Below are 27,951 nucleotides of genomic sequence, written 5' to 3' on the forward strand. Positions count from 1 at the left end.
CTAATGCGCATGCCGTATCGGCAGAGCCTGTGCATCTGTTTCACCAGAAGAGCCTTTTTAATTATTTCAATTGTTCCTGGCTGCTCCCAGAGCTGTTATGTGTACCACAGACAGGTTAATGTGTGGCAGGCATTTCCTTTTGGCCAGGATGTATACAGCAACAGCTGGTATGGCACTTGCTTCCTCACACCCACTACAGTGATGGTGTCTGATCTCAACATATGCTGTATATGTGTATTTGTATATATACAGAAAAAATATGTGTCTGTATTATAAAGCAGGAGTGTCCGTCAGTCCGTCCCCGAACTACTCCCTCAGAGGAAATTATGTGAGGGTTTCTAGACATGACATCCGTAGATTAGGCATTTGTAGTTTCACCAATGACATCCACATTACTTCTGTTGGGGTCAGTTGCAGCAATTTTTTTGCACAAGTCCTTCAAGAACTGGCTGTGAAACCCCTTCCCGTGCATGGCATAGGTACCGCGCTAGTATATGTATGTGTGTATGTGTGTGTGTGTATGCATATATACATATATACATAATGTTTTGTTCTTAAATTGTCTAATTTTGAGCATATGCCCACTTACAGGCCGAAACAATCCTGTTGATGTCTCTGTGGTGCACACAAACAGGCACCATACATCACAACCCCTGGAATGGACTGTGCATCGGCCAAGAACAGTTCGTTTTTACCTCCTGAAGTGGCGCCCAGTGAGTTTTGCATATCTTGCACAAGGCACGTCAAATAAAAGTTTTTCTCAGCAGGTTATGCTGTTATAAAAAAAAAGTACCAATCTCTGACATATACTCCTCCTTAGATTATGCAAAGACAACGACACCGAAGGGGAAGCGTCACACAAGCCATCATTTAATCTGTACTGTTGTATGTGTTTCTGCCTTTCCGCAAATTGACAAACTGTTCACCTGCTCGTCCGTGAGAGCAGAAAGACTCCAGGGACAAGTGGAGAGAGGCACAGATTCCCTCTCGCTTTACATCTTATATGATCACAGGCCTCAGTCCTGGTGTTTCCTACCAAGGTCAGCTGGTGACTCAGTTCCGTGGTGGTGGTTCTTCCATCAGCAAATTTGAATTTGCTACTGCCTCTAACTTAAGTGAGTAAAAATCATAGTTTCAATGACTTTCAGTCTAAACCTGAAGCAGCTGTGATTACAACTAGGTAGTTTGTTTATAAAAGTTTTGCTCTTACATTACAGAGCCTTGACCCCCTATAAATAAAAATTTTTAACTGTTTTTTTTTTTCTTGAAAAAGTAATGAGAGGCCGATCACCGGGATAAGTGGATGTAAGTCTCCACCAAAGTTTCAAAGAACAGCAACCCCTCCCTCTCCCCTCAAAAACAGCCAATATGTAAAACAATATTCATTGCTTTGTAAAACTGCAGGTCTTTCTCCTCAAACATCAACAATGCACGCTCTCTCACTCCCTTCCGCTCAGTGGAACCGGACGTTGGTGTACTTGTGACCGAAATCCACTCCGACAGCTTCACGCTCTCGTGGCCTTCATCCCCAATGGCCATCTCAGGTTACCGCGTGCAGTACGAGCTCACAGAAGGTGGACAAACTCCACAGATACTTGGTAAAAGTTGCACAAGAAACAGTCGTCTGTGCTCAGTGATCGTTATTGCATTTGCACGCACCAAGGTATAGAGAAAAATGCAAATCTGCTACGATCTATGATGAGATGATGAGATTTGATTCGATTCTCACCAGATCTCAGGATAAACTGTTGTAAGGGACAGTGACCATCCTGGTGTACCATCACACTCATTGCTGTTTCTGTTTTCATGCTGCAAATAATATCGCACAACTGTCTTACACGTAACATGTTCAACAAGTTGCTTTAAAATGATTTGGCACTTGAGAAGACCATGTTGGAATTAAAGAGTATTGTTACTTCATATTTGAAGATTCTAGAGTATGTTCAATCATAAAAAGGACGTTTTACTTTCATTTGGTCGTGATTTGAAGGTTTAAAAGTGGCCCTGTGATTGGATTAAGAAGAATATTTTTTTATGATTACAACATTCTGAAAAGTATATCTTGTCACTCCACCAAGACCTACATGGCAGAGTTACTCAGGTATAAGCCTGGTGTTTGTTTAATGGTTAAGGTGGCTGGCTTAAGATCTTAGGGTCATGAGTTTGAGACCCTTGTGACCATTGAATTAACACCAGGTGGGGTTGATTCAGCCTGTCATCCTTCTGAAGTTAGCAAAATGGGTACCGGTATAATGGTAATGTAGGGCACTGCACCAGCAGCCCAGCTGCGTCCACAGAAAATGATTGCAACCAGCAGCCACAGGCTGCACGAGATAGTTAGTTACTCAGATATTGAACTTTTAACAAATGTAATTTTAAAAAATTCCATTTATGCTTCTAGAACTCGATGGTTCAGCGACATCAGCTGTCCTCCACGGCTTGCTACCAGGACACAATTACTTTGTCGTCGTTTTTGAGATCTATACCAATGGCAGGGAAAAGCTGATCATTGCCACATCCTCCAACACTGGTACGTCTGTACTTTACAGATGTTATTTCCTTTAGACTACTCAGAGTATTTGCAGATTTTGAAATTGAATTGAATCATCGAGATTTCTACCATCCCTGTTTTCTTCACTTTGATTGTTTTTCTTTTTCCTGGGTAGCACCTGCATCTCCACTGGATTACAACTTAAACAGCATCACAGATGGAGAAGTGTCCATCAGCTGGAGACAACCACCTTCCCCTGTCACAGGTTTGTCAAGAGTCCATATGTTAGTGTCTTGTCAAAATCAGCTACTTACTTAACTCCCATCATTTTGTTTTTATCTGGTTATTGCATGGCAAGGACTATGTGGACTGTCTGACTGACTGGTGCATTGGGATTCTAAGCTTCTGGAACCTGAGCCAGTCTCAGGAGAATTACCATGTTGCTATGAGATTGTTATTTTCAAGCTAGTTGACCCAATAGTTGTCTTCAGAGAGGCTTGCCTGATCGGGTCTTCATTTATTGCATGACTGTCACATCATTCCACATATTATGGTTGATTTTATATGTCATCAGGGAAAACGTGGATGCACACAGAAATATTTCCTTTGAACCAGGCAGCGTCATCCATATCCAACAAAATGATGACCCAGAACAAAAAAATTAATCAAGGTTTATTTGTGAAAATGCACCGTCTCGTCCATCAGGTTATCGTGTTCAGTATCAACCAAGTGCTGGAGGAAGGAATCCCTTAAACCTCAATCTTGGTCCTGACGTCACAACAACGATCCTCACCGACCTGCTGCCCGGCACTAGTTACAACGTCAGCATTTTCTCTGTGCTTGATCTGACTGAAAGTGCCCCTCTCTTTCTGCAATTTTCCACGCACGGCCAGCCAGCCTCTGGTGTGTATTTGCTCGTACAGTATATTGCTCATCATTTGAGTTCAATATTCACTCCTTTCTTACTTTTTGTTATTTCTTGTACTAAGAACTTGTTACAATGGTTCCGCATGACCATCAGTTTCGGAATATTATGGAATATTATAACCAGATTGGTTTAAAACAATGATGAAAACCATAAAGTGAGACATTGATGACCTCTTCAATTTGCATTCCTTGATCCACAACAGATGGAGGTTCGAGTATGACGCAGCATTTCCCTTCACCTCAAAATGTCAAATTTGAACATGTTACAGACACACAGGCTGCTTTTACCTGGTTACCCACTTCAAAAAGAAGTAACCTTATTGGTTACCAGGTCAACTACGGGAAAAACGGGTATGCCAAGGTTAACGGCCTTCCGATGACTGACTTTCCCTATGCAGAAATTACTGGACTACATCCTGGCACCACTTATGACGTCGAGGTGACGGCAATTTATGAGAATGGTCATAGTCGTCCTGCTGCAGGAGAACTGCACACAAGTAAGCTTCAAATACTCACATGAGTAAGCACCATGAAAGCTCACACGGGTAACCTCAAAAAACCGTGAAAGCTCACACTTTTCTCCACTTCCTCCCAACTAGAAATTGATGGGCCACGACACGTACAGGCTTTGAAAGTCAGTGAGACCGAAGTGACACTCGGCTGGCAACCACCTCTCGCTCCTATCACTGGCTACATCATCCGCTGTGAACGCACTGATGGGAATCACCAAAGGGAGGAGGTAGTTGAAAGCACCGACACAGAGTTTACGATGCATGACCTGGAACCGGGAACAGAGTACGTGTTCACCATTTACGCAACTCGTGATAAGGAGAAAAGCTCTGGGTCAAGCACAATTGTATCGACGCCGACAGGTACGTTACCATTTGGTGTGACCCAGCGATGAAGCACATATGTTATGCACAACAATGAAAGAAACTCTGCATGGACCAGGGATTAAACCCAGATTATCATTTTCTAACTGACACACTTCCTGGAGCCTTTATAGCCTTCATGAACATTATGGAATGCTCACAATTTCTAACTTACTTTTCATTCATGTGCCTATACTAATAATTACATTAAATTGTCTTTTCCTTTGGGCAGAGATGACGCGGGCTTCCAAATTTTTGATCGAGTCATCAGAATCCAGTATCATTGTTTCTTGGAACAGCTTGCCACAGCAGATGGTCAGGGTAAGATCCTGGATCAATCCTTTCCACTTCCCTCTTTTTCTCTTTCTTTTCTTTACAGGAATGAGGCTCATGGAGGAGAAATGTATAACTGACAGTGTAACAAATATAAAAGGAATGAGCGAGTAAAAAAGAGGAGAGGAAGAAAGGAGGGAACTGAAATTAGCAAGTGAAAAGTTTAATGGAGGTAATAAAGATTGTTGATTATAATTGCGGATGACATGAGATTGTCAGGCACTGCTTGCTTGAAGACCTTGAGGAAAGGGTGAGACAGAACAGCATTTGGAAGGTGGTTCCATAGACAAGAGAATCGAGGAATAAAAGAGTTGAGTTCTACAGTCTGCCTGGATTTTGAAATTAATCCAGGATGGGGTTGCTGCAAGAACATGTGTTTCTTGGAGGTGGTGGGGAGGGTCAGAGGACTGAGAGAGTAGAGGGAGCAATATTGAAGAATAGATGACCACCATGTTTGCTTGTCTACAAAGTTTAGTAACAGGGTAATGGAGGTTTTCTTTTAGACATTATTTAGAAATGGTAATGAAAGTTTTCCAGGAAAATACAATATGCTGATGACTTAATTTATTTACGCTTTCTTCTTAGGTTTCAGTGAAGCCCTACCTTGGTGGAGAAGATTCCCGTGAGTTTACATCAGACACTGGTAGCCTGGTAGTTACAGAACTCAGGCCAGGTACTGAGTATTTTGTGAACATCACTGCCTTCATCAGTGGGAGACAGCAAGGACCTCCCATTGAACGAATAGTTTTCACAGGTACCTACCTGCATTGCTTGACACTCTACAGGTCCAATTGTCCTGAAGTAATGCAATATGCATTAAACCTCAACCACTAAGTCTATCTCAATTTATTCTTTGCATCTTACTTTCAAATTCATATTACAAGTTTGTTTCATTTGAGGTTCATTTGGCAAAAATCAGTTTAACACCTGCTTTTGGAGACAAGCTCACAGGGTCCAAACCGAAATTATATCCAAGCATATAAATTCTGAGATAAGTTGGAGGCAATGCACAAGCTCACAAATCTGGGACAAACTTTTATAAGCTCTTGTTTGCTTGCCTACAGCTGAACAAAGTTAAATTCTGTCAGTCAGTCTTTATCTTTAATGTATCAACATCAAGGAGCCCAGTAAAAAGGTAAGGCTGGATGTAGCATGCACCTACTATAACAACTCGGGTTGATTTTGGGTGAGATGTTGAACATCCAACATTCGACCTTATATACCACACTGAAAAAACGAATCTTGTTCAACAGGCTGGTAAAAAATAAAATCTTCAACTTAGTGGATTTTCAACATGGCTTACGAAAGGATGTGGATGTTAAATTCTATCAAGTGAATGGTAATAATGGGATTAATATTTATCAAATAAGTCAACTGATAGATGAAGTTAATGGGATGTTGATAAAGTACAGGCATGAATGATGGACCAAATGGCCTGCTCCATTGTCTAATGTCACAGCAGAAGCAGTCCACGATGTTGGAATTCATCGAGAATATAATTCTCCACGCCTGACTTAATTATGAATGAAAACAACACAATTATTATCATTATTTTTTATTGTATTATTGATAACAAATTATCCTACAGGTGAAGTTCCAATTAAGATTTTAACAACGAAGTCAAAACACCTTCGATTCATCAATCAAATGATTGAACTTTATTCGTCTGATGTCTTTTTGCAAAGGCGTGCTTCTAACTGGTTAATTTTTATTTTCTGAATAATTTAATGCCCCTGAATTAGAATAAGTATCAAGGCTATAATTTATGTGTCAGTTGTTTCATCTCTCCCTCGCAATCACGTATAAATATTGCAGTACAGTACTTAATGAAACACTTATTATAGCAGAGAAGTGTACTGAAACACGTGTGGCAAGGTGACCTTTCATGGGAGTTTATTTAACCACAGCTCTTCCACCTCCATTGGAGCTGAAAGCTGTGCCGATTGAAAACCCGGGAGAGCTTCGTGTATCCTGGAAAACCACAAAGTTGCAAGGTGTGAGTGGGGCTGTATTCGAGTCAATGTCTTTAATTCAGATGTTTTGATCTTTCTGAGCAATAAATGCACACACAACATTGTGAAGTTGATGCTAACGGGTGCTTATTTTAGTCAGACATTGGTTTATCTTGTGCCCCAAACACACTGCTGTGCAAAAGTCTCGAGACACATTCTGGAGTTACAATATAATTTATTTCGCATCAACATTTGAATAAAAGCCTCCACCAGTGTTTTGTACTATTATAACAATGTTGACGATTATTAAAACAGCTTTAGTTTGGGTGAGAAGAAGCAAAACTTCAGATTTAGAAATCGTTAATCCACATTGATCAGAATCTTCAAAAACTTGTGATCACAACAGCTGAAAAGAAACGATACATGACCAGCCAATATAAAGTGTTGTGGTAGCTAATCCATCACATCTATCAAAGAAATCTAATTGATGACACATTGTCAGGTGTTCATCATCATTAACTTCGGATGTTCTTCGTTACACAACCATAAAGCTAAAAGCCCACTTTTTGTACTGCAAAATACAGATCCATCAGGATCATCTGTTAGCTGAAAACAAAATGGCTAAAATTCCAGCAAAAGATCACCATGGAGTTGTGTTTCTGTATATAGAAGGTAAAACATCAAGTGAAATAGCTCACATCGCTCGATTAACAAGGTGTAGTACATGAAGCACAACCAACGAGTGCAGAGAAACATCATCTATAATTAACAAACTCAGGACTGGAAGACCCAGAAAGAGAGAGAGGTCATTCAATTGGAGCACTACTAAATAGGATTAGGTCTTCACCCTCACCTGAACCGGAAAACACCGCTCTTATTCCTTATGGGTAAAACCTTTATTATATTTAAAAAAATGTTTATAATAAAGAATGAACTACATTTGCACCCCATCCCGAAGGCTGAAGTCCATGGTCACCCAAAACGCATACATTCCAACTCTGAAGGGCCAGAATGCATGGTCACTAGGAGTAGGTCCCCACCTGACCAGGAAGGCCACCGCATTGATCATGGTGTGTCTCCCGTCAGGTAAATCTCTCTCTCTTTTGTTTTGATGAAGGGTGAAGCCTGAAACGTCAGCACATTGTTTTTATCTGTGGCAAATCAACAACCACGTTTGTATTCTTTTTTTTATTATCTTTTGCCGCCCACGCAGACCGTGAATTTGTGCTGGAATTAGTAAATACTTTTTCTTTCTAAAAGCTAAAATATGCACAAGAACACAGAAATTGAACTTTGGAACAACAGTCGAAGTTGCTTTGGACAGACGAGTCAAAGTTTCAGTTATTTGGATCTAATCGAAGACAGTATGTGAGATGACAAAAAACAAAGTCATAAAGAGCCTGGCATTCAAGGATGGAGGATGTTCATTTCAAGTTTGCAGGTCTATATCCTCAAGTGGTGATGGAAAATTGCTGAAAATTGATGGTATGAGCCAAGGACCTGCCTTTGGGCAGATCACAGATGATGATGATGATGATGATGATGATGATGATGATGATGCAGCATCAGAGTAGAAAAATGCAAAATGTCTGGGACTTTTGCACAGCAATGTATATGGTATATAAGATACCCTGCAGCAGGCTTTAGCTCGTGTCAGTCAGGAGACAGAAATTTGGCCCTGGAAATGGCCCAAAAACCGACATTTTCCTGATAACACCCACAATTCAACAACTCAGAGACAAATTTGCTTCTTGTTAAGCTGTCCTACCAGTCCAACAAAGACATACTAATTGATTACATCATCCTCAGTATTTATGAAAAATAATATGATCCTCAAGAATAAGTGAAACATTCATTAAATTTGCATCATCATGAGATTTACTCTTCAAGTTTTGCCAAACTTTAATTGATTGATAGATTTTGAGAATTGACAGCTTATTGCAGTGGTTCAGTATTAATCAACATAAGGTTTCATGCCTAGGTGTAACATCATATCGCATTACCTGCACACCTACCGATGTGCATGATGACCCGGCTGAAACCCTGCAAGAGTTTGTAGCACCAACACAGAACCACACAGAGTTCCATAAGCTGGTGCCGGGTAAAGAATACAACATCAGCGCTTACACTGTCGCAGACGCTTTGCAAAGTCCTCCAACCTCCATGATCATCATTCCTGGTAAATTGACATGCATTTCATCAACAATTGTTGATAGATTCACAGAAAGAGTATAACGACTTTGAATCATGAGTGTTGTGCAGACTTGTGCTGAGAGGCAGAAATGTTTGCTCAACTTTGATGTAAGAGTTGAAACTCCACTCTATTGTTCAGAGATTCCAGTACCAAAGAACATCAGGATTGTTGATGTTTCGGGTGAGGCGGTGCTGCTATCTTGGTCTCTGCCTCCTATTGACGACCATGCTGGCTTCTGGCTGGAAGTATTTCCAGCAGGATCAGAACCGATCATCTCCATGCTGTTGGATCCAAACGACCGGCAGTACAAAATTTCCGGCCTGGAGCCAGGGGTTGAATACAAGATTAACCTTTCCACACTGACCACGGAAGGGCAGAGCTATCCTGTGACCCTGACACGATCCACGGGTGACCTGCACGAGTTTACCTTAGCATGCCTTGACATTTTTCCCATCGGTTCTTGAACTGCATGCTCTTTGGAGTTTTTCCTGCATCCTTTGCCTCACCAATCGCCGACACTTTTTTTCTGACCCTGCCACCACCTTGTGGAGTTATGAGACAAATTGTGACTCGTCATAATGCATGTTTTGGGAGTTATTTTTTTTCAAAGGTTCTGTGCATGCATTTCTTGCATGAATTGTTGTCATTTCCAATCACCTTTTGCAGTTCTTTATTCTGCCTGATCGTTTTGCATGTCGACTCAGCAGATTCTCTATTTTCATTGTTGTTATCTCAACAACAACCTTGCAAGTACATTGCTATCATTATTATTAAAATCAGTATTACGCTGCTCAAAAAAATTGTGTGCAGTTGAAACTTTCGACAATCAATTTTTACGAAGGCTTTTGCAGCCTCCAGGGTGCGCTTTACGCGAGTTAAAGAGTAGTTATTGTGATGCAATGTGGTAAACCCCAGAGATTTCAAACGTGACAACCACAAAGTGTGGAGACGTTTTGCGTCACAAACAGTATAATTCCACAAACATTGTCAAAGTTCTGACACAAATGGGTCACAAACAAATGGGTAATGCATCACAAACAGCCATGGGGCAAGCGTGCGTGCGGCACGTGCGCGCGTGCATCTTTCCCATGATGTTGTTATTTATTAGCCCCACCTGGTTAGTTCTGCTCGAACAGACCTGCAGCACCTAGGTAGCTGTTCGATATCCTGAGAGTGACCCAGAGAGCCCTCACCTCCAAAATGTTGTGCTGCTGTGTTTGTGCAGCCAGCACCACAAGCCTTCCATGATGTTTTTCAAAAGGGAGAAATAACGAACCAACAAAAGAGCTTATCATTTCATCAGACTCTGCTCAATGTGAGCACTTTGTTTTTAATATGATGCATAATGTTTCTGTATTAACCGATTCTTTTTTTGAGCAGTGTATTTCAGTTTATTGGTTCACTTGCAATACTAATGATGATTGATGAATTAATATTAACATTGCTAAAATGCACACATTGTCAAATTGTAGTTGATCGATTCCCTATCTCTTCTTACGTACCTCCGAGCTTCGTTTCTATCAATACTCCAGGTGTATAAATGGCTATTGTTTCTCTCCCACAGTGATTCCTTCTCCAACGAACTTGTTCTTTGATACAGTGACTGGGGAGAGCTTTCGTGTCAACTGGCAACCACCCAAAGATGTTGTGCCTTCTTCCTTTATCGTTCAGTACTTTCCCAGGAATAACCCGGATGCTAATCAAGAAGTCACTGTTCCTGCAGCAAGGAATTCTGTTGTTTTGAAAGGTGAGATGACGTATGACGTGTTAATTGATGTTCTTGGTGTGTTTCAGAAGTGATGAGATGAAGGGAGACCTCCCAATAATGGTTTACAAATGCATTGATTGGAACACTTTTTATATTCATTCCATTTTTTGGCGTTTTTAAAATTTTAAAGGAACATTTTATTTACATTGAATAAATTATTGAAGGAATTACAGTGTGATGCTCTGATTATACAAACCTCTTCCCATATTTCTTCCAAAAACAACATGCTATTTAAAAAAAACTTATTTATAAGCAATGTATTCAATCGTTTACACCTTCTTTTCCTCCAGGCCTCCACTCTGGTACTTTGTACATCGTACATGTGCGTGCTCAAGTCAGAAACTCAGAAAGTGTTCCACTCATCGGCCAACAAAACACAGGTGCCTACCTACCTGTCTTTGAACTCATTAATTGTATACTATAATCCCCTGACCTGCAATAACTGCACCTCTCATTAAGAACAGCTTGCCATTGTGTCTCTCAACCCAAGATTTTGATTGCTTCACCATTCCTTGGTGACCATTGATCTTTTGTCTGATCCTATGGCGAAATTATACGTCATAATATCCCACCTCATAAACGTTTTCATTGTCATGAAACCCAGTGTTGAAAATTGCTATTATGAACATTTTATATCGCTGTTCAGAGTTATTTTGATGATACAGACACCCGATGGTGTAAAGATGTGTATAGGGAAATATAGTGATTTCATGATTGGCTTGAATAAACCTGCCCTGTGCTCACTTTGCAACCGTTTTTATGTTGTACCAGTTCTCCAATCTCCGACTGACATCACATTCTCAGACGTGACACCAACATCTTTCAGTGTTTCCTGGGAACCTGCACACATCCCTGTGGATACTTATCACGTTATTTATGGGTATGTACAGTACAATGGAGATGGGAATTTTTTAAAAGCATCTCTTTTTTTAATGTTTCAAATTAACACTCGCAGTAGAGCTGCAACACACATCTCGCACACATGGACATAGACGAATACACGAGACAAACACAGCCACTGAGCTTAGGGGAAATGCCCTCACTTCCCGAGGCACTCTGGGTACCAGTGATGTCACAAAAATGGCGCCGCCTTTCCCACCGCACTTATGGAACTCTGGAAAGCTGATGGAACTCTGTTTGATTCTGTGTTGGTCCCACAACCTCTTGCAGGGTTTTAGCCGGGTCATCATGCGCATCGGTAGGTGTGTAAGTAATGCATATGATGTTACACCGAGTCATGAAACATTGTGTTGCATTTCCGAAGGAGGAATTTCCTCCTCCCCATGGATGCCAACCTACGGGAATTGTGCGTAATCTTATTTGTTTAAATGCTGATCATCAATCAAGGAAGCAGTACATATCATTTTTAAAGTCTTTGGTATGACTCAGTCAGGGTTTGAATTGCCAACCTCCCAGACTCAGAGTGGACGGTGCGTAATAACATATGCCCCTTTGGAGATCAAGAATGGTGAACCCTCAACTCAGCCTTTAAAAAGTGTTTTTTTATTCTTCATACAAAAGCTAATGCACCAGCTTAAATACATACCAAGCATGGACATCCATCCATCGGGACCATACTCTGTGCAGAGCGTTGGTGCTGCCTAAGTAGTCTCCTTGGCTATTGGGCACAATCCTGGATGGGTCACCACTCCAACACAGGATACCAGCAAGCTGGCACTCATTTTAACATCCTCAGAAAGACGACAGGCAGAGTCAACCCCACCTGGTATTAATTCAACAGCCAAGTGGGATTTGAACTCAGGATCCTATGATTGCAAGTTAGGATTGCAAGCCCACCACCCCTAACCATAAAGCCAATACCTGCCATAAGCATGGACATGAGAAGACAGCAACATACTTTTACTCTAATACCAACGACATTATTTGACAATGAGCAAACCACAATAATGCATGGGATTTTTATCCAGATTTTAACATAACAATGGAAATGCGCAAAGCCAGAACTTTGACAATCAATTTTGGTCAGTGTATGCTCTGCAAGCTCACTCTCGTCTCAAAGGATATAATGGGGGAAATTTGAGGCTTGTATTGTGCACGTAAGAGCAGCAAATAGGTGGTATGCTTCAAGATGCAATGCCCCCTGCTTGCAACATGCCATGCAGCTGATGGAATAATTCATCTGATGAAATGTGAGAGTGAAATCCTTTGTTGAATAGTATTTGCTATTATTTTTTATCCATTTGCTTAGCAAGTTCATTTTTTCATGGTCTCCGGTACTTGCATGGTTTGATATTCCTTCACCCACTCATAGGCCTGATGGAGCCGGCAAAGACCAATTGCTTGAAAAGACTGTTTCTGGCACTACCTCCAAAGTGACCCTAACTGACCTGCTTGCTGACAATCGATATACTATTGCTGTCTATGTGGTGCACAACCACATGATGTCAGAACCCCTGAGAGGACATCAGACTACAGGTTTGATCTCCGAGGCTTGAGCTTCTCTATGGATACCATTTTGTGTTTTTATTGAATGTTATTAACCATTGAAAACAAGTAAAAAAAGACATAAAATATCATTGCCCCCGTTGTTTAAGTAATTTTCCTGCTTGGAGTTAAAGAGCTCGCCGATATTTAAGCACAACTAAAATGGCCGCCAGTATACCAGTTGGTCATCTTTGATCAGATTGCAAAATAAAGTGAGGTGCTCCTGTACGCAGTCATGTACTGTGCTTGTGCCAAGTTTGAACAAAATCGGACCATGCATGTCTGAGAAATGGTTGGGGACACATTTAAGTAACAAAATGGCCACCAGTCGGCCATCTTGGATATGATCTTAAAAAGAAATGACGTGCTAATGTATACCATCATGTGTTGTCTTTGTGCCAAGTAAGAGTAAAATTGGTCCATACACGTCCGGGATATGGTTGCAGATGCACACACACACACACACACACACACACACACACACACACACACACACACACACACGCACGGACACGGAAATTGAGACCAAATCCATAAGCCGCTGTGTCGGATTAAGTCCAACGGGGGCTAAAAAATACAGTGAAAAAACTAGTACAGGATACAAACAAATTAGATGTATTGTGGTGGAATCATCAGCCCATGCACAGCTCGGTTTACTTGATAATGTATGAATAGCCATTGAGGTAGGTAGTGATAAGGGCTTGAAATATATTATACCGAGCAATGTATGCCTATAATGGGCAGTCAAGTGCACGTGTGTGTTGCTCAATCTGATATCCGCCACAAGTTGTTTCTCCTGCAGCACAGATCAACACACCTCCTTGGATAGCTCAGACTTCCAGTATCTCCTCTAATAAGTTCTAAAGTTATATGACACAACCCGTAATGATGACCTCACACACTCCATGTGAAATTTGTTGCTTTTCCTCTGCTTCAAATTCAAAGATAGATCTTCAGTATTGAGCATAACTGTTGTAATTTGTGCCAAATTGCGATACCCAGAACTAGGACTCTCTCCATCTCTCTTTTGTTGCTTTTGAGTTCAGTTGAGTTTTTTGACACCTTTCACTGACGTCAAACAATGAACAGTTATGTATTGTAGACTAAAAATGGAAGTAACTACTGTATTGAAGAGTCTTTGGTGCTGTTTGTGGTTTGGATGCATACCTTCACCGGTGCAGATACTGCTGAGTTGTAGGCAGTCAATCTATATAATATAATGGAGGGAAAGTGTTGTGTTGTATGTTGTGTGTTTTATCTACTCATCTGAGAGGATCTGACCTCAGAAGCTGAAACTTTCAGGGATTCATGAGGGCACGCTGAAGTTGTGCCTGTGGAAGTTTCGTTGGATTCCATGAAGGTTTGAAAAAAGAAAATTGTTCTCCCAGCTTGGCATTTTCTACCTTTTGGGGGGAGGAATTTGCCAATCATCTGAGCTGTATAACCATGATGTACGATATATTCACCGAAGCAGTGCGCATGTTTTTGCTTCATATATGTAACCCAGATTATTTTTATTTTGCATGTGATTGGGGCAGCTGTCTGTTGCTGACACACAACCCAAATAAGGGGATGTGTCGGAAGAACTTGTTGCATACTTGGAACAAGATCGCCCATAGGACGGCTACTCTGCTATGGTATCCCCCCTTAGCCATTCCCGTATGGAGCGGGTGCTTCTAGTCTCCAGAATGAGGCATTCATGGGTGCATTGCAGTTATTTGCTTAGAAGGGATTCAAAGATTTATTGGTGGCTGTAATGATGAGATGGTGACTGTAATGGTGGCTAGTGACATCCTGATTGAGCACGAGGCTTATCACAATGACGTTCTGGTTTTCGTTCTGCCATCATGCCTATAAGGTGGATAAAATGTGGATCATGCAGCAGCTATAATGTGGATCATGCCCATTTTGTTTTGCAGGTATTGAGCAGCCCAGAAGTATACGTGTGACAAATGTGGATAAAAACAGCATGGACATCACCTGGGTGCCTCCTGCACAGGGATCTGTTGAGGATTACAGGCTTACATACATTCCCAGCAATCACAGAGGCCGCCCGGTGACAAGAACCTTTTCAAAAGGTAGAATGTCTCACAAAATGAATGGCTTCCCATTAAGCCTGATGTTGGCTTTGTGGTTAGGGTGGCTGGCCTGGGATCTTAGGATCCTGAGTTTGAGCCTCGTTGGCTGCTGAATTAATACCAGGTGGGGTTGACTCAGCTTATAATTCTGAGGTCGGCGAAATGAGTACCAGTGTATTGGTATAGGGGCATAGCATCAGCGGCATAATCATACCCCAACAAAATGATGACAACCTGACAGCCAAGCTGCCATACGCAAAAAGAAGAAGAAGAAGAAGAAAAAGAAGAAGAAGAAGAAGAAGAAGAAGAAGAAGAAGAAGAAGAAGAAGAAGAATAATGGCTTCCCACATTTGCCTTTTGAGTGTATTTCCTATTATATCACTGAAAACTTTGGAAAGCATAAGTTATTCAGATAAACTAGCAAATAAAACAACCCCTTAGACTCCAATTTTTTTCATGTCATGAACAAACTTTGGTACATTACGGGTGGTGAAGATGGCGGTCAAGTTTCATCGGAATTTCGTGTGTAGTTTCTGAGAATAAAGCAAATGCATATTTTGGGGGTAACCCCCTCTCCCCAAAGACCCTCCTTGACCCCAATGTTTTTTTAATGTCGTGAACAAACTTTCGTAAATCATGGGTAGTGAAGATGGTGGTCAGGTTTTATCGGAATTGTATGTGTAGTTTTGGAGAAGAAAGCAAATACTTATTTTGGGGTCAACCCCCCTTAAATCCCCTTAGAGCCAGATTTTTCTAATGTGTCATTTACAAACTTTGGTTCATCATGGGTGATGAAGGTTGTCATGAAGTTTCATCAGAATCGTGTGTATTGTTTGAGAAGAAAGCAAATACCTCTTTGGGGAGGGAACCCACTCCCCCCCCCCTCATAAACTTCCTCTGTAGACCCCTTTAGACCTCCTTTTTTAATGCTATAACGGGTGATGAAGGTTGTAGTCAAATTTCATTGAAATAGTATGTGTAGTTTCTGAGAAGAAGTTGCAAGTATTTGTGGACGGACGGACGGACGACGAGCCATCCCAAAAGCTCCCCGGAATTACTTTACAGGTGAGCTAAAAACCATCCCTGGGAATATTATTTCAAACAAACTACAGTTGGAATCTGTCCGGGGTTCAGCGATGATCCTGAAGAGAGCCCTCGACACAAAACTTTGAGAACAGAAAACTTCACAGCTTGGTCCGTGAATCGTGACCCCTTACTGAAATGATGTTGGATGCTTTGAGCCAACCCAGGGAGGACTCCATTCAACATTCTGAAACCCGCATTTGTAGATACCAATAAAACACACACACACACACACACACACACACACACCTGATCGGTATCTGTTTCACCTCCTGACACCCACCCACCACACGTGGAGATCACACACACACACACACACACACACACACACACACACACACACACGCTTGGCCGACATCGGTAATTTTTCGGGAGTCGACAGGTTGTAGTTAGTGTGATTCCTGACTCCAGTACATACTGCATACAGCCCAGAAACCTTGAGTAGCTTTCACCGAAAAACGTCACACTTATCGAGACATTTCAGGGAGATGATCACAAACATTAATCTTTATTAACAGCTGCGTCTGATGGGTGGAAAAAAATTGGCTCGGTAATTTAGAAAACACGTTGATTGGAAAAATGGCTTGGAAATCGGAAATTATTAAATATATTTTGTTATGAAACTCACAAAGAGAAACATTTAACCTTTGTAAAGCAAATCCCATAACTAAATGCTTTAGAAACAGGCATGAGGACAAAGGAAACCCTGATAGAACCTCCATAAGATACAGGATGAAACTTTACCAGCATGGCGCCCATAACAGACATGGCATGTCCACACACCCACGGAGAGTCCGTACAGATCCAAATCTACCCATATGTACCATGTCCGTGTGTGCTGTATACGTATCTCTACATTACTGCAACTGTCAACTGCACATCCCCATCAGGACACCAACTGTACCATGTCGCTCGGTAAGTGGCTTCAGCACTCCAACGGAACGCCTGGCTTGGCAAGCGATTACCAATTGCCGTTGACACAACTCCGCACACGGAAACGCCCGTGCAATGACCGAATTGAACAAATCGACACATTTTTCGGAGTCGGAACTGCTGATACTTTGAAATCTGGAGCTTACAACCAAGCCAAAAAACATGGCGGCTTCAGACCCCAGGGAGGTTACCCACGGAAACGTCTTGAGAACCCGGACAGTGAGGTGGCCAAGGATCGCCTAATGAAGGATATAATTAAATAAGGCATTTAATTATCTTCAAAATGGGTCTTTTAATTAACCCAAACACCCAATTTTCATTCTTGCACTTCCTTGGAATGCCCTTAGTATGCATGCAAAGTTTCAGGCTGATAGGTTTCATGGTTTTGGAGTTATGGAGGAGACAGACACACACACACACATTGCCTTTTATTAGTATAGATAAACAATCCTTAAAGGAAAGTAAAGCACCACCTCCTTATGGGATGAATAAGTCATGAGCTGCATCTAAAATACATGTTCCTCTTTGAGGGTTCAATGTAACAAATTGTGTATTTGCCATACTGTATTTGTACTTTGTACACCATTGGTCCCTATTGCATGCTAAAACAGTCTTTCTTTCATTATCTGTACAGCACAAACAAAAGCAACAATCACAGGGCTGCAGTCTTCAACAGAATACATCATCAGATTGTACAGTAAGGGGCTGTTCGCTGAAAGTGAGCCGGTCACCATCCGTGTCACGACAGGTAAGGACACCTTTTGGTTCACGGAAGCTCTTTTTAAAAACTGAACGTTTTTTTGTGCTTCACTTCCCCACTTTCTCCTCCAATCCCTTTCCCCTTCTCTTCTTGATTCATCTCAGAAGGCAAAGGGCATTTCTTGCTCCCACTCATTCTTCCCTTTATTTAAAGTTCTCCCCTTTCATTCACCTCCATCATTCTGCAAATTACTTTGTCCTCCAAACAGGCATACCACCATTCGCTTTGTTACCATCCATCCGGTTGAATGTAATGCTTAAAATCTTTGATTCATTGTCTGTCCCTATCAATTGTGCATCCATTGCCACCCTCCTCCCTGAAAAAGGAATGATTTAAATCAGGAATAACAAACTCTGTTAGAGGATAAAACAATTCATCCTGAGCAGGTTGGGGTTTCTTTTTGTCCATCAGGTGGAAATGGGATACAGAATGTAGATTTTGAAGAGGTGGGCCCAGATTTCATCGTCATTAAATGGCATAAGCCCCGTGGCCTCATCACCGGATATCGCATCACCTGTGAGGGGGGAGACCAGGGTGAACAGGTGGTCCCTCGTGTCCTTGGGCCTGATGACACTGGCATCAGGATAGAAGGCCTGAAACTGGGTGTCGAGTACATCATCCGTATCTACATCATGTACAGTGACTGGGAGAGTCGACCTATCACAGTGCATCGCTCCACAGGTGATGCCACATCTTGACAATAAAATAATAATTTAAAGAAATTGCATAACACGCAAAGATAGATATGGTGTTTGTGTGTGACATCTTTGCATTTCACAAATTTATGATTTCTGCATAAGATGTATTTTTTTTTTTAAATCAACAAATGATAAATGTGTGATACCTTTATTCCTGGAGATCTTAGTATACACCTAAAATACTCATCAGGAATATTTTCGACAGAATAGAGGCTCGTGGAAGAGCAAGTTGATGAAAGGGGGAAAAGGTAACGCATTGACAGTGTGACAGCGGAGAAACAAGCAACAGAATAAATGAAGAGGAAAAGAGGAGGGTTGATGCAGCAACTGATCTCAACGAAGCCCACAAGAGTACGCTGGCTGGACTAGGACATGTACACATTCGTTACTTTGACAAATTGACACCTACGATTGTCAAAGAATGTTATATAAGACAATTCCAAGAGAGATATCCTTAGTTTTAGAAGACAGACTTTCGCAGAAGAGAACATGGTGTCTGGCCGTGAAGGACTTTAGAACCGATACGAATTGCATTCCAGGACCTCTCCTTGCAACACGAATGTAAAATTAAATGAAAGGAGGCAGTTGATGGCAGGGTGTTGGGTTTTAGAGTAGGGGAATTTTATTTATATACCTATTCATTGAGAAAACATTGTGGGAAACAATGGAGAACTCACTGGTACATGACGGTCACAAGTTAAGTCCATTTGTACATTCACTTTAGGTCAGCACCCTCCTCCACACATCTCTAGTGTGATCTGCTTTTAAAATTAAAAAATAACAACATTTTAGGACTGACGTCATGCTGATTATCGGATGCCGCAAACCTTAGTTTGCCGGCCTGCCTGGGTAGGGGGGGGGGGGGGTTGTTGTCACTGTTCCAATCTCCTTCCTGCACAACTGGGCTGAGCAGAAATGCTGACGTTTGTAAAATGACTGTTAGTATACTCGCTCCCAAGTTTCGCCAGTCAGGATGATGGCTTGGATGATTGTCTTTGTGCTGTCCATTAATAACAGTACTTCCGGCACCCACGGAGCTAACATTCCCAGAGGTGGGAGTTCAGAGCATCACTCTGAATTGGCATGCTCCAAGCATTCCTCCTACAAGCTACCGCATCGTGGTGACCCCGGTAAACGATCGTTCTCCCAGCAAACAGCTCACTCTAGAGCCCACCATCACCACAACGACTGTGGATGAACTGCAGGTGATGATTTTTCATTTTCATTGTTATCTCTATATTTGACGGAGTGATTCCCAGATCGACTTTGGTTGGAGTTAGTTTGTTTTGAAGCTTCCCATGATCTATTTAAAGTAGTATGCATGTTTGTTTTCCCCCATTTCCGCTACCTACAGTGAAATTTATGAGTTTTAATTTCATTTTTAGCTTTCATTGTGAATTCTTTATATATATATATATATATATATATATATATATATATATATATATATATATATATATATATATATATATATATATATATATTGAATTATTTCTTGGTTACTTAGTCATTTTACCGGAGTTCATTCTGTGATTTGTCCAAAACGATATCATTGGCCCCTCTGGTATTCTATTGATTGCTGTTATGCCGTTTGCCATTTTTGCTTTAGATCACATTTTTATCAAATTTGTTAATGTTGACACTTTTATTGCATGAAAGGTTGACAGTATTGTACACTTTACATGGTAACTGTGCATTCAAAATCAAATCAGCAAGTGAGCAAGAATTCATCTTGTAGCATTCTTTGTTCTCTGAAATGTGTTTTGTAGGCCAAAAGCTTGCTTTACTTTTGGTTTGGAAGGTTCTTTGACAGTGCTACCTTTTCATAGCTCACCTTTAACACCTATCCAAAGTTATCCTGAAGAGCTTAAGAGACTGGCATCACATGTAAACCAGGCAGGATAGGTTACCTCCCAATCTCACATGCCATTTATGAGCCAGGTAGGTTTTTATTGACAAAGTTAATTCTTAATACTGTAATACTCAGCTGACTTTGAACCTATAACATCTGGGATGTCATGGCAGTTCGCTTCTTGTGTTACGGTTTTGCACCCCAGTTGCCCATGTCGATCCCTGCGCATTATGCATGTTTGAAGTGTTCTTCATCTGAGGGATCTCTTGTTTTGGTGCCTAATTTGTTTAAATCTGTGATTTCAGTCCACATGTGTCTGTGCTTGCACTTACAGCCAAATACAAAGTACCGTGTGCTAGTGTATGCTGTCAACAACAAGACTGCCAGCCAACCTCTACAAGGAGTTCAGACAACATTGCAGAGTGAGTTGGTTGTTTTCTTGATATACGGGTTTCAGAAGGTGGAATGGAGCCCTCCCAGGTCTCGAAGTATCCGAGTGTGTGTGTGTGTGTGTGTGTGTGTGTGTGTGTGTGTGTGTGTGTGTGTGTGTGTGTGTGTGTGTGTGTGTGTGTGTGTGTGTGTGTGTGTGTGTGTGAGAGAGAGAGAGAGAGAGATGTATATGTCACGTATAATATGTGTGTGATCACATGTTGATATGTGTGTTATATAATATGTCACGGATAATATGTGTGTATAAAACGTGTTACACATGACATGTGTATATAACATGTGCAATATGTCATGCATAGCATGTGTATATTTCACAAATGCAATATGTCACACATAACGTGTGCATGTAACAATATGTGTAATATCTGTATGATCACATCAACATAAGTATGTATATAATATGTAAAATATGGACCAAGCCGTCTCCTTATCCATGCTCCGCCCAACGGAGCCCTCCCCAGTCCTGAAGCATCCATCTTCACCACAGCAAGGAGCCATGACTCATGGACCAAGCTGTCTCCTTATCCGTGCTCCGCCCAACCAAGCCTTCCACAGTACTGAAGCATATATCTTCATCACAGCAATGAACGACAATTCATGGACCAAGACGTCTCCTAATCTGTGCGACGTTTCCCTCTCTGTCTCCGAAGTGGCCTCCGGGGTACACCCGGTCTCGGTCTTTTCCTTCTCGGTCTCTTCCTTCCTCGGTCTCATCCTTCCTTAATGGGATTGAGTCGGCAAAACCCATCAAGCTGCAAGGCAAGGCCAGGTCGCCAGGCCACATCCCAAACGCAGGTTGATCGGCACAACAGCAGGCACCCTCCTCCCCCATCAAAGCTGCTGTCCCCGGCTCGGTCTTCACTCCCATTGAAGCTGTTGTATTCGACATGGTCCTGAATCGCACTAAATTCAGTCCCATGAGGGCGGAACGTGGCAAAAAGGGAGTTGCCAAAGCTCAGGTTGTGTGTGCGCACACGCGTGTCATCCGTAATGTCATGATTTGACCTGACTACAGCTGTCATTCTCCTGCAGTCTCAATCTGCATGATTGAGTGCAGTTCTTCTTGCATTTTCGAGTTCTCGAGACATCCTTACAGATTCGATTAGTTGTTTGATAGTGTCTTTCCAACATGTACGTGGTCTCCTCTTGGTCGAATTCTAAATTTTCCTTAATCTATACAAGGGAATACATTTATATATCAACCAGCAGTCAGGTCCTGTGCACATGAGAAGAATATGGATTTTGTTGAGAAACCTACCTTTCACAGCTCAATTTGATTCTACCTTGAGGCATAATCTCTCATGTAAAATGCATCAACTGTGATAGATGAATCATTTATTGTTTTTTATTCCTTATGATAACAATCTATACTATAAGAGAGCTGTTTGTCTCTACGTCTGTCTGCGTGTGTCATCATTTTTCTCAGAGATGGCTGAACGGATCTTCGTCAAACAGAGTTTTGTGTGTGAGTGCCGGGAAGTGATTTGGGCCAAGAAAAAATGAGAACTTTTAAGAAAAAAAAAAGTTCAATTTATTTTGGATTTTTTTTAATTGCAATATTGTGCCTAAGAGTTTGCAGCTATGTGGGAAGATAATATTAAACAGACAGAGCTACACTTATAGTATACCGCCCCCATGCCAAATAAATAAATCACATCCTCCAGTGTTTGCCATTGCCAGGGCGACTTCGGTGCCCGGCGATGCTGCTGTGCAGCACATGGACATGGAATTGGGATGGAGCGGTGCACAAGAATTGATTGCTTAATTGATTAATTGTGCAATTAAAATTAATAAATAATTCTTGAAAAATAATTACATGTCTTCACCAATCGGCTAATAGCATACCTAAACCACCAATGTTTCATCACAAACTGTAACTTTTTGAAAATTAAGTAATTAATCGAAAAATGATAATCAATTGATCGATTTAAAAACATTAGAAATACCGTTTTTGCCAAAGCACTAGTTCACTATTGTGCCAAAATTTTAGCTTCCAAACTCAAAGGATGGCTGAGATATTGCCCGGACAAACAAACACGAAAACGAGAAAAACAAACAAACGGAGTGAAATCTAAGTATGCCCTTTTAGTACGCGTCATCACCAGACGCTGACAGCATCCAGCAATGTCGTCGTGCAGCGCCTGTAGATGGAATAGGGGAGGGGCAGTGTACACTGGTCCCTGACCCCATTCCTTTGTGGGTGTTGGGAAGTGTTTCAATTAAACCCCCACAAAAAATAGACGGGCAATGCCAGGTACCCCTGCTCGTGAAGAAATAAAATACCCTTTTTTTGTTTTACATTGATCTCTGGCGCATGTAGACGCTTATTCATGCAATATTACATTCAGGCCAAAAGCATTGGTGTACTCGTACATGAAGTACAATGACATTAGAAAACAATGGACACGCACAGATGGTATATGGGATTTGAACTGAGGTTCCCCAACTACATCATGAGCCATGGTGGTCAGAAGGGAACATTAACAAGCAACCAAAATGCTAACAGACCAATGCTTTTAATTTTCTTTAAAGCGCAATTAAACTCAGAGCTTTGAAGAAAGTCTGTGAGTAGAAAAATACCTCCATTAAATTTTCCTGAAATTTTGCTTTTAATATCACCAGCAAGTTGCCTGTGCCCGCATGACATTCTGAATGTGGTAGAGATGGAGACGGCAAAAATGCAAATGACATCTTCTGTCATCGAGCTGGCAAGCTGGGAGCAACAATTCGCATTTATTGCCACATCTGATGCAATTTAAATGCTCTAATGGTGAGGTGCTCCATTTGAAACTTTTGTTTGAGATATGTACCTTCTTGATGCCTCGGGTCCGTAATAAAAATTTGTATTGGTGTCGAAGCCAGTGACCAACGGCAAGTTTATTGTAGAATTGTATTTTAAGAAATACTGAACAATAAAGATCACGATTCCATATATATATACACTGTTCGACGCCACTGGGCTATCGCGAGAGCAGATTTCGTGAGAATGTGACATCACAGCGCCGGTACAGGAAGCACAATGCCAGAGTGCCAGGCATACAGATGTGTCAATGAGAGGAAAGTGCAGTAAAAACTTTTTCCAGATTTAAAAGGTGGACAAATATCCAGAGAAGAGAGAGTTAGCAATGAAGTGACTTCTCAATACAGGAACTGCTGAGACTGTTGACAAATTTTCTTTCGGAAGGCACAAAATTGTTTGCGAAGACCACTTTGAGCTTTGGTGTTTTCAAATGGAGCAACAAAGACAGGCCAATCTATGAGGATACTTTGGAAGAAGATGCATATCAAACCATTTTTCAACATAAAGCTCAAAAAAATGGAACAATACCTGTTTTGTGAAGAATCAGGAGCCAACTTAACTTGCCCGACCCCTTAAGCATCAATAAATTCATGAAATGAGCATCTAAAACTTGCGGATTCACCATATTCTAGACCCCAGGAGTGACTCGTTTTCAATTACAGAATAACAGTCATTTTCATTAAATCTATGGTATCATAAATCATAAATCCCAAACACCCATGTTCCCGTGCTGTGCTGTCGGCATTTATTCACATTGTCCGCATTCGCACCAGTCTGAACTTTCCTTGTTCACATTCTTTCTCATCCATGCTGTCCCTATCACTGTCACTTTATTCATCAGAAGTAGATGCAGTTTGCACACTCTTTGGCACTGCTTCATTGTGTTCTGGTTCGAAAGAACTGGTTCTATTCCAGTGGGAAAATGCATTTCTACGGCGAGGCGTGCTCCAATGTGGTGGCTCAGAAACAGTTGACTTGCGTCATGACGTCACTTCCACAAGCACTTCCACCGGTGTATGGCATGATGCAATGTTTCTCATAAACTGAATCTTTTTTTTTAAATCGAAATTTCTGCATTGCCGAAAATCGTTTGTGCACGTTTGGATAAATTAGATTTAAATATCTGGTTTAATCACTATTTATTGCTGGGTTCAGTTGTGTTTTAAGAAACTTTTCTTCAGTATAATGAAGAGAATACCTCTTCTCTGCAAAAACAAAGATTAATATCACAGCACTAAAGTAAGATGACGTGAATGATGAATTTAGACACGAGTCAACCATCCCGGACATGCCATTAATACTCTGTGCAGAAGTAATAAGTGAGAAGCCCTGCTGAGCTGAGCACATTTCTGCTGCCAGTTCATCATCTCCAAACTTTCTTGAAGTTTAGTTTTACACTTTTTTCCATTCATGCACATGAGCAGAGCCCATATCATTATTCCAAGCCATATTCAAAATAGATTCGCCAACTTTGAAACACAGCCACGCTCGTGCAAGTGCCACTAGAAGTAAGAGGGAATGACAGGAAATTTCAATAGAAGTAAGCGAACGCCAATGCCGCACAATGTGTTCAGACCAAAAGCAAATCTATAATATTGGAGTACTTTGTTCAAGGCAAAGGTGAATTAATACAGGAAGCGGTCTGATGTGGATACATTTTTATTTGTATGTGTGGGAATGTTGTATTCAGCCGGTCAGGTATGAAAATCACGTCCTTTATTTTGTGTCATATCCCAAATTCAGCACATTATACACTCATCGAGTTGTCTTCTTCATGAGATTGCTGCATAAAGTTCCCATGACTGAATTTTAAAGCTGAACAAATTTTCCTGATTACTGTTCTTGACCATATTTATTAATCACAGCTCACATGTATTTGCAGGGGTTGTTCCGCCAAGAAATTTGATCATTACCACTACTACGGAAGATTCAGTTACTCTTAGATGGAGGCCTTCACAAGATGACACCAGCTTTCACCTGGTCGTGATGGATGAACGTGGCGAGCACGAGCCCTGGGAATTTGATATCCCTCCACGAACACATACCTACAACGTAGATGGTAGGGGAGGACTTTCCTTTCTGGTACTGTCAAATATCTGGGAGAATGAGTTGAGCTTTTATTGATTGCCACTTCCGATGTCATACTTAATCAGTTCAGGTTACCGAGACAGAGGTACATACCAATTTTGTTGATATATATATATATATATATATATATATATATATATATATATATATATATATATATATATATATATGACTAATGAAATTCCCTAACTTTGGCAAATATTGTCGATCTGGCAAATGTCGATACAGATGAGTTTCGCCATTTTTGGGGCTTGGCAGGGCAACATCGCTGTTCCATCCACTGCATTACTTTGAAGCCTCACAGCTTTATACTAGTTTCCCTGACTAGCCGCCAAAAGGGTGAAACTTGTTGGTAGCTTCACTTTTCATCTGCTTGATGACAGCATTGGATCTTGGCCTCTTTGCACTGCAAGAGGCCCATCTGGGACTGCAGTCATGATGTTGTTATGACGGTGTCGTCACAGCATTCGTCCAGGATAGAGAACTTCATTAATCACCTCCATAGAACACCCGACCACTCAAAATAATATTGATGCCTCCTGGTTGTGATTGGTGGGGTGGAAGCCAATGTGTCCATGTGGCAGTTGGCACTTGTTGGTCTCACATTGTGCAGCAATAGCTGTAATGGGACTTGATCTGGTGTCCTCACCATACATACATATATATATATATATATATATATATATATATATATATATATATATATATATATATATATATATATATATACACACACATATATATTGCAGTTATGATCTACATTTTTTTGGTTTCCCTTGTTTCTCCTCAGGCTTACAACCAGGTCAACGCTATCTCTTCACATTGCATTCAGTTAGAGGATCAACTCATAGTGAGCCTATCTCTGTCACTGGAGCTACAGGTAATTACACATGCAAAACATCAAGCGCACAAAACGAATGTATACTTTGTGGTTGCTTGTGCCATGTATCCATGAGTACCGTGAACCACCACCCAAAAGGGGCAGTGTGTAAACATCACGTGCATTTGAAAAACATTCCATCAACACCAGTCTTGGATGGATGTGTTTTGTATGTCGCACTCATCAGTAAGACAAATCCTTGGCATACCTGCCCAATTGCGATGTACTAGCTGAAACTCACTTGCTATTTGAATCAAAATGTGATCCTTCACCAGCAGCCAGAATATTTTTACTGGAATATACAGTTTCAGTAAATACTGTACGTTAAAATTCCAGACACCCATGCGATATACCACGATGAACCAACCATTGCTGCTTGTTGATTCTGCCTTGCATTAAACAACATGACTGCAAACAAATCCCCCTGGAACTTTGAATAGAACAGTCCAAAGCTTACAGCTTGTTTTCCCATTGAGCCTACCCTGTTATCTGGCCTTCTCATACACCTTCAACCCTTTCTTCACAACTGCTAAAGATTCCTTTTGCAATGGAAAAGGGATAATTGTGCTCTTGTTCCTTACATTTGTTATTTTAGTCTGTTTCATGGTTGTTTTTGTTTTTAAAGAAAAACAAAAGTCTCCAAAACTTGGTTGAATGTGAGAGTTGAGTTGATTGTGCTGTGTAATAATTGCTATGCAATTAATGACCTTTGAAATTTTTCTTTTCGTTGGGTCTTTTTATATTCAGCTGCTGGGATGCAATTTGTCAAAAACAAACTATGATATTGTGTCCAAAGTTTCATATGGTTATTTCACTCTGACTTTTTTGTATACATAGTCAAGGCTCATGGAAGAGCTAATACACTGAACGGATCAGGATGTAACAGACAAAAATGGGACACAAAACACGCGTGTATGCGGTGGACAAGATGGACACAGAAGGAAACTCCAAGGAGAGAAAACTGGAAAATTGGAAGGTGGAGGGATCTGTCTGGGGTTAAGGAGGGTAGAAAAGATCATGGTTTTGGATTGGGGACGATATGAGATGGTGGTGAACTGTCTTGAAGATCCAGAGGGTTGAATGAGATTGAATATGAAGTGGAAGTTGATTCAACAGGTGGGGGAAAAAAGGAACAAATGAGTGGAGGTGAGCAGTGATCCTGGATTGAGGTAGTTTCATCAAGAGAGGATTGGTTGATGATGGACCGTGTGATACCTGCAGAAATCTGGAAGGGACAAAGCAAGGAAGCAGAGGATGCAAGAACAAAAAGGAGGCAGTAGAAGACAGAGAGACGGCAGACCCTGTCTGCAGTGGCGAAGCGATAGACTCAGCTTCAGCGCAGGAGAT

General features: G+C 41.1%; 1 protein-coding gene across 6 annotated transcripts in view; it reads left to right on the plus strand.

Moving 5' to 3' along the window:
• LOC147014278 (fibronectin-like) overlaps positions 1 to 27,951 on the plus strand; it is a 132,904-nt gene that overhangs the window by 57,959 nt on the left and 46,994 nt on the right. For 4 of the 6 annotated variants that reach the window (XM_085852121.1, XM_085852123.1, XM_085852118.1 and 1 more), the window contains exons 12-35: positions 592 to 713; positions 947 to 1,115; positions 1,458 to 1,598; positions 2,402 to 2,530; positions 2,667 to 2,756; positions 3,197 to 3,394; positions 3,622 to 3,915; positions 4,018 to 4,290; positions 4,523 to 4,611; positions 5,209 to 5,377; positions 6,531 to 6,617; positions 8,557 to 8,754; positions 8,908 to 9,177; positions 10,334 to 10,516; positions 10,828 to 10,917; positions 11,309 to 11,417; positions 12,810 to 12,973; positions 14,902 to 15,060; positions 17,711 to 17,824; positions 18,248 to 18,517; positions 19,552 to 19,739; positions 20,721 to 20,808; positions 25,519 to 25,695; positions 26,515 to 26,604. In XM_085852121.1, the coding sequence (XP_085708247.1) occupies positions 592 to 713; positions 947 to 1,115; positions 1,458 to 1,598; positions 2,402 to 2,530; positions 2,667 to 2,756; positions 3,197 to 3,394; positions 3,622 to 3,915; positions 4,018 to 4,290; positions 4,523 to 4,611; positions 5,209 to 5,377; positions 6,531 to 6,617; positions 8,557 to 8,754; positions 8,908 to 9,177; positions 10,334 to 10,516; positions 10,828 to 10,917; positions 11,309 to 11,417; positions 12,810 to 12,973; positions 14,902 to 15,060; positions 17,711 to 17,824; positions 18,248 to 18,517; positions 19,552 to 19,739; positions 20,721 to 20,808; positions 25,519 to 25,695; positions 26,515 to 26,604 (3,861 nt within the window). The remainder of the gene's footprint in view (positions 1 to 591; positions 714 to 946; positions 1,116 to 1,457; positions 1,599 to 2,401; positions 2,531 to 2,666; positions 2,757 to 3,196; positions 3,395 to 3,621; positions 3,916 to 4,017; positions 4,291 to 4,522; positions 4,612 to 5,208; positions 5,378 to 6,530; positions 6,618 to 8,556; positions 8,755 to 8,907; positions 9,178 to 10,333; positions 10,517 to 10,827; positions 10,918 to 11,308; positions 11,418 to 12,809; positions 12,974 to 14,901; positions 15,061 to 17,710; positions 17,825 to 18,247; positions 18,518 to 19,551; positions 19,740 to 20,720; positions 20,809 to 25,518; positions 25,696 to 26,514; positions 26,605 to 27,951) is intronic. The other 2 variants (XM_085852122.1, XM_085852124.1) reach the window with 2 other exon arrangements.

This window comes from Eptatretus burgeri, chromosome 13 (genome assembly GCF_056783735.1).
Source record: "Eptatretus burgeri isolate ZD-2024b chromosome 13, Ebu_testis_v1, whole genome shotgun sequence".
Taxonomy (NCBI): Eukaryota; Metazoa; Chordata; class Myxini; order Myxiniformes; family Myxinidae; genus Eptatretus; species Eptatretus burgeri.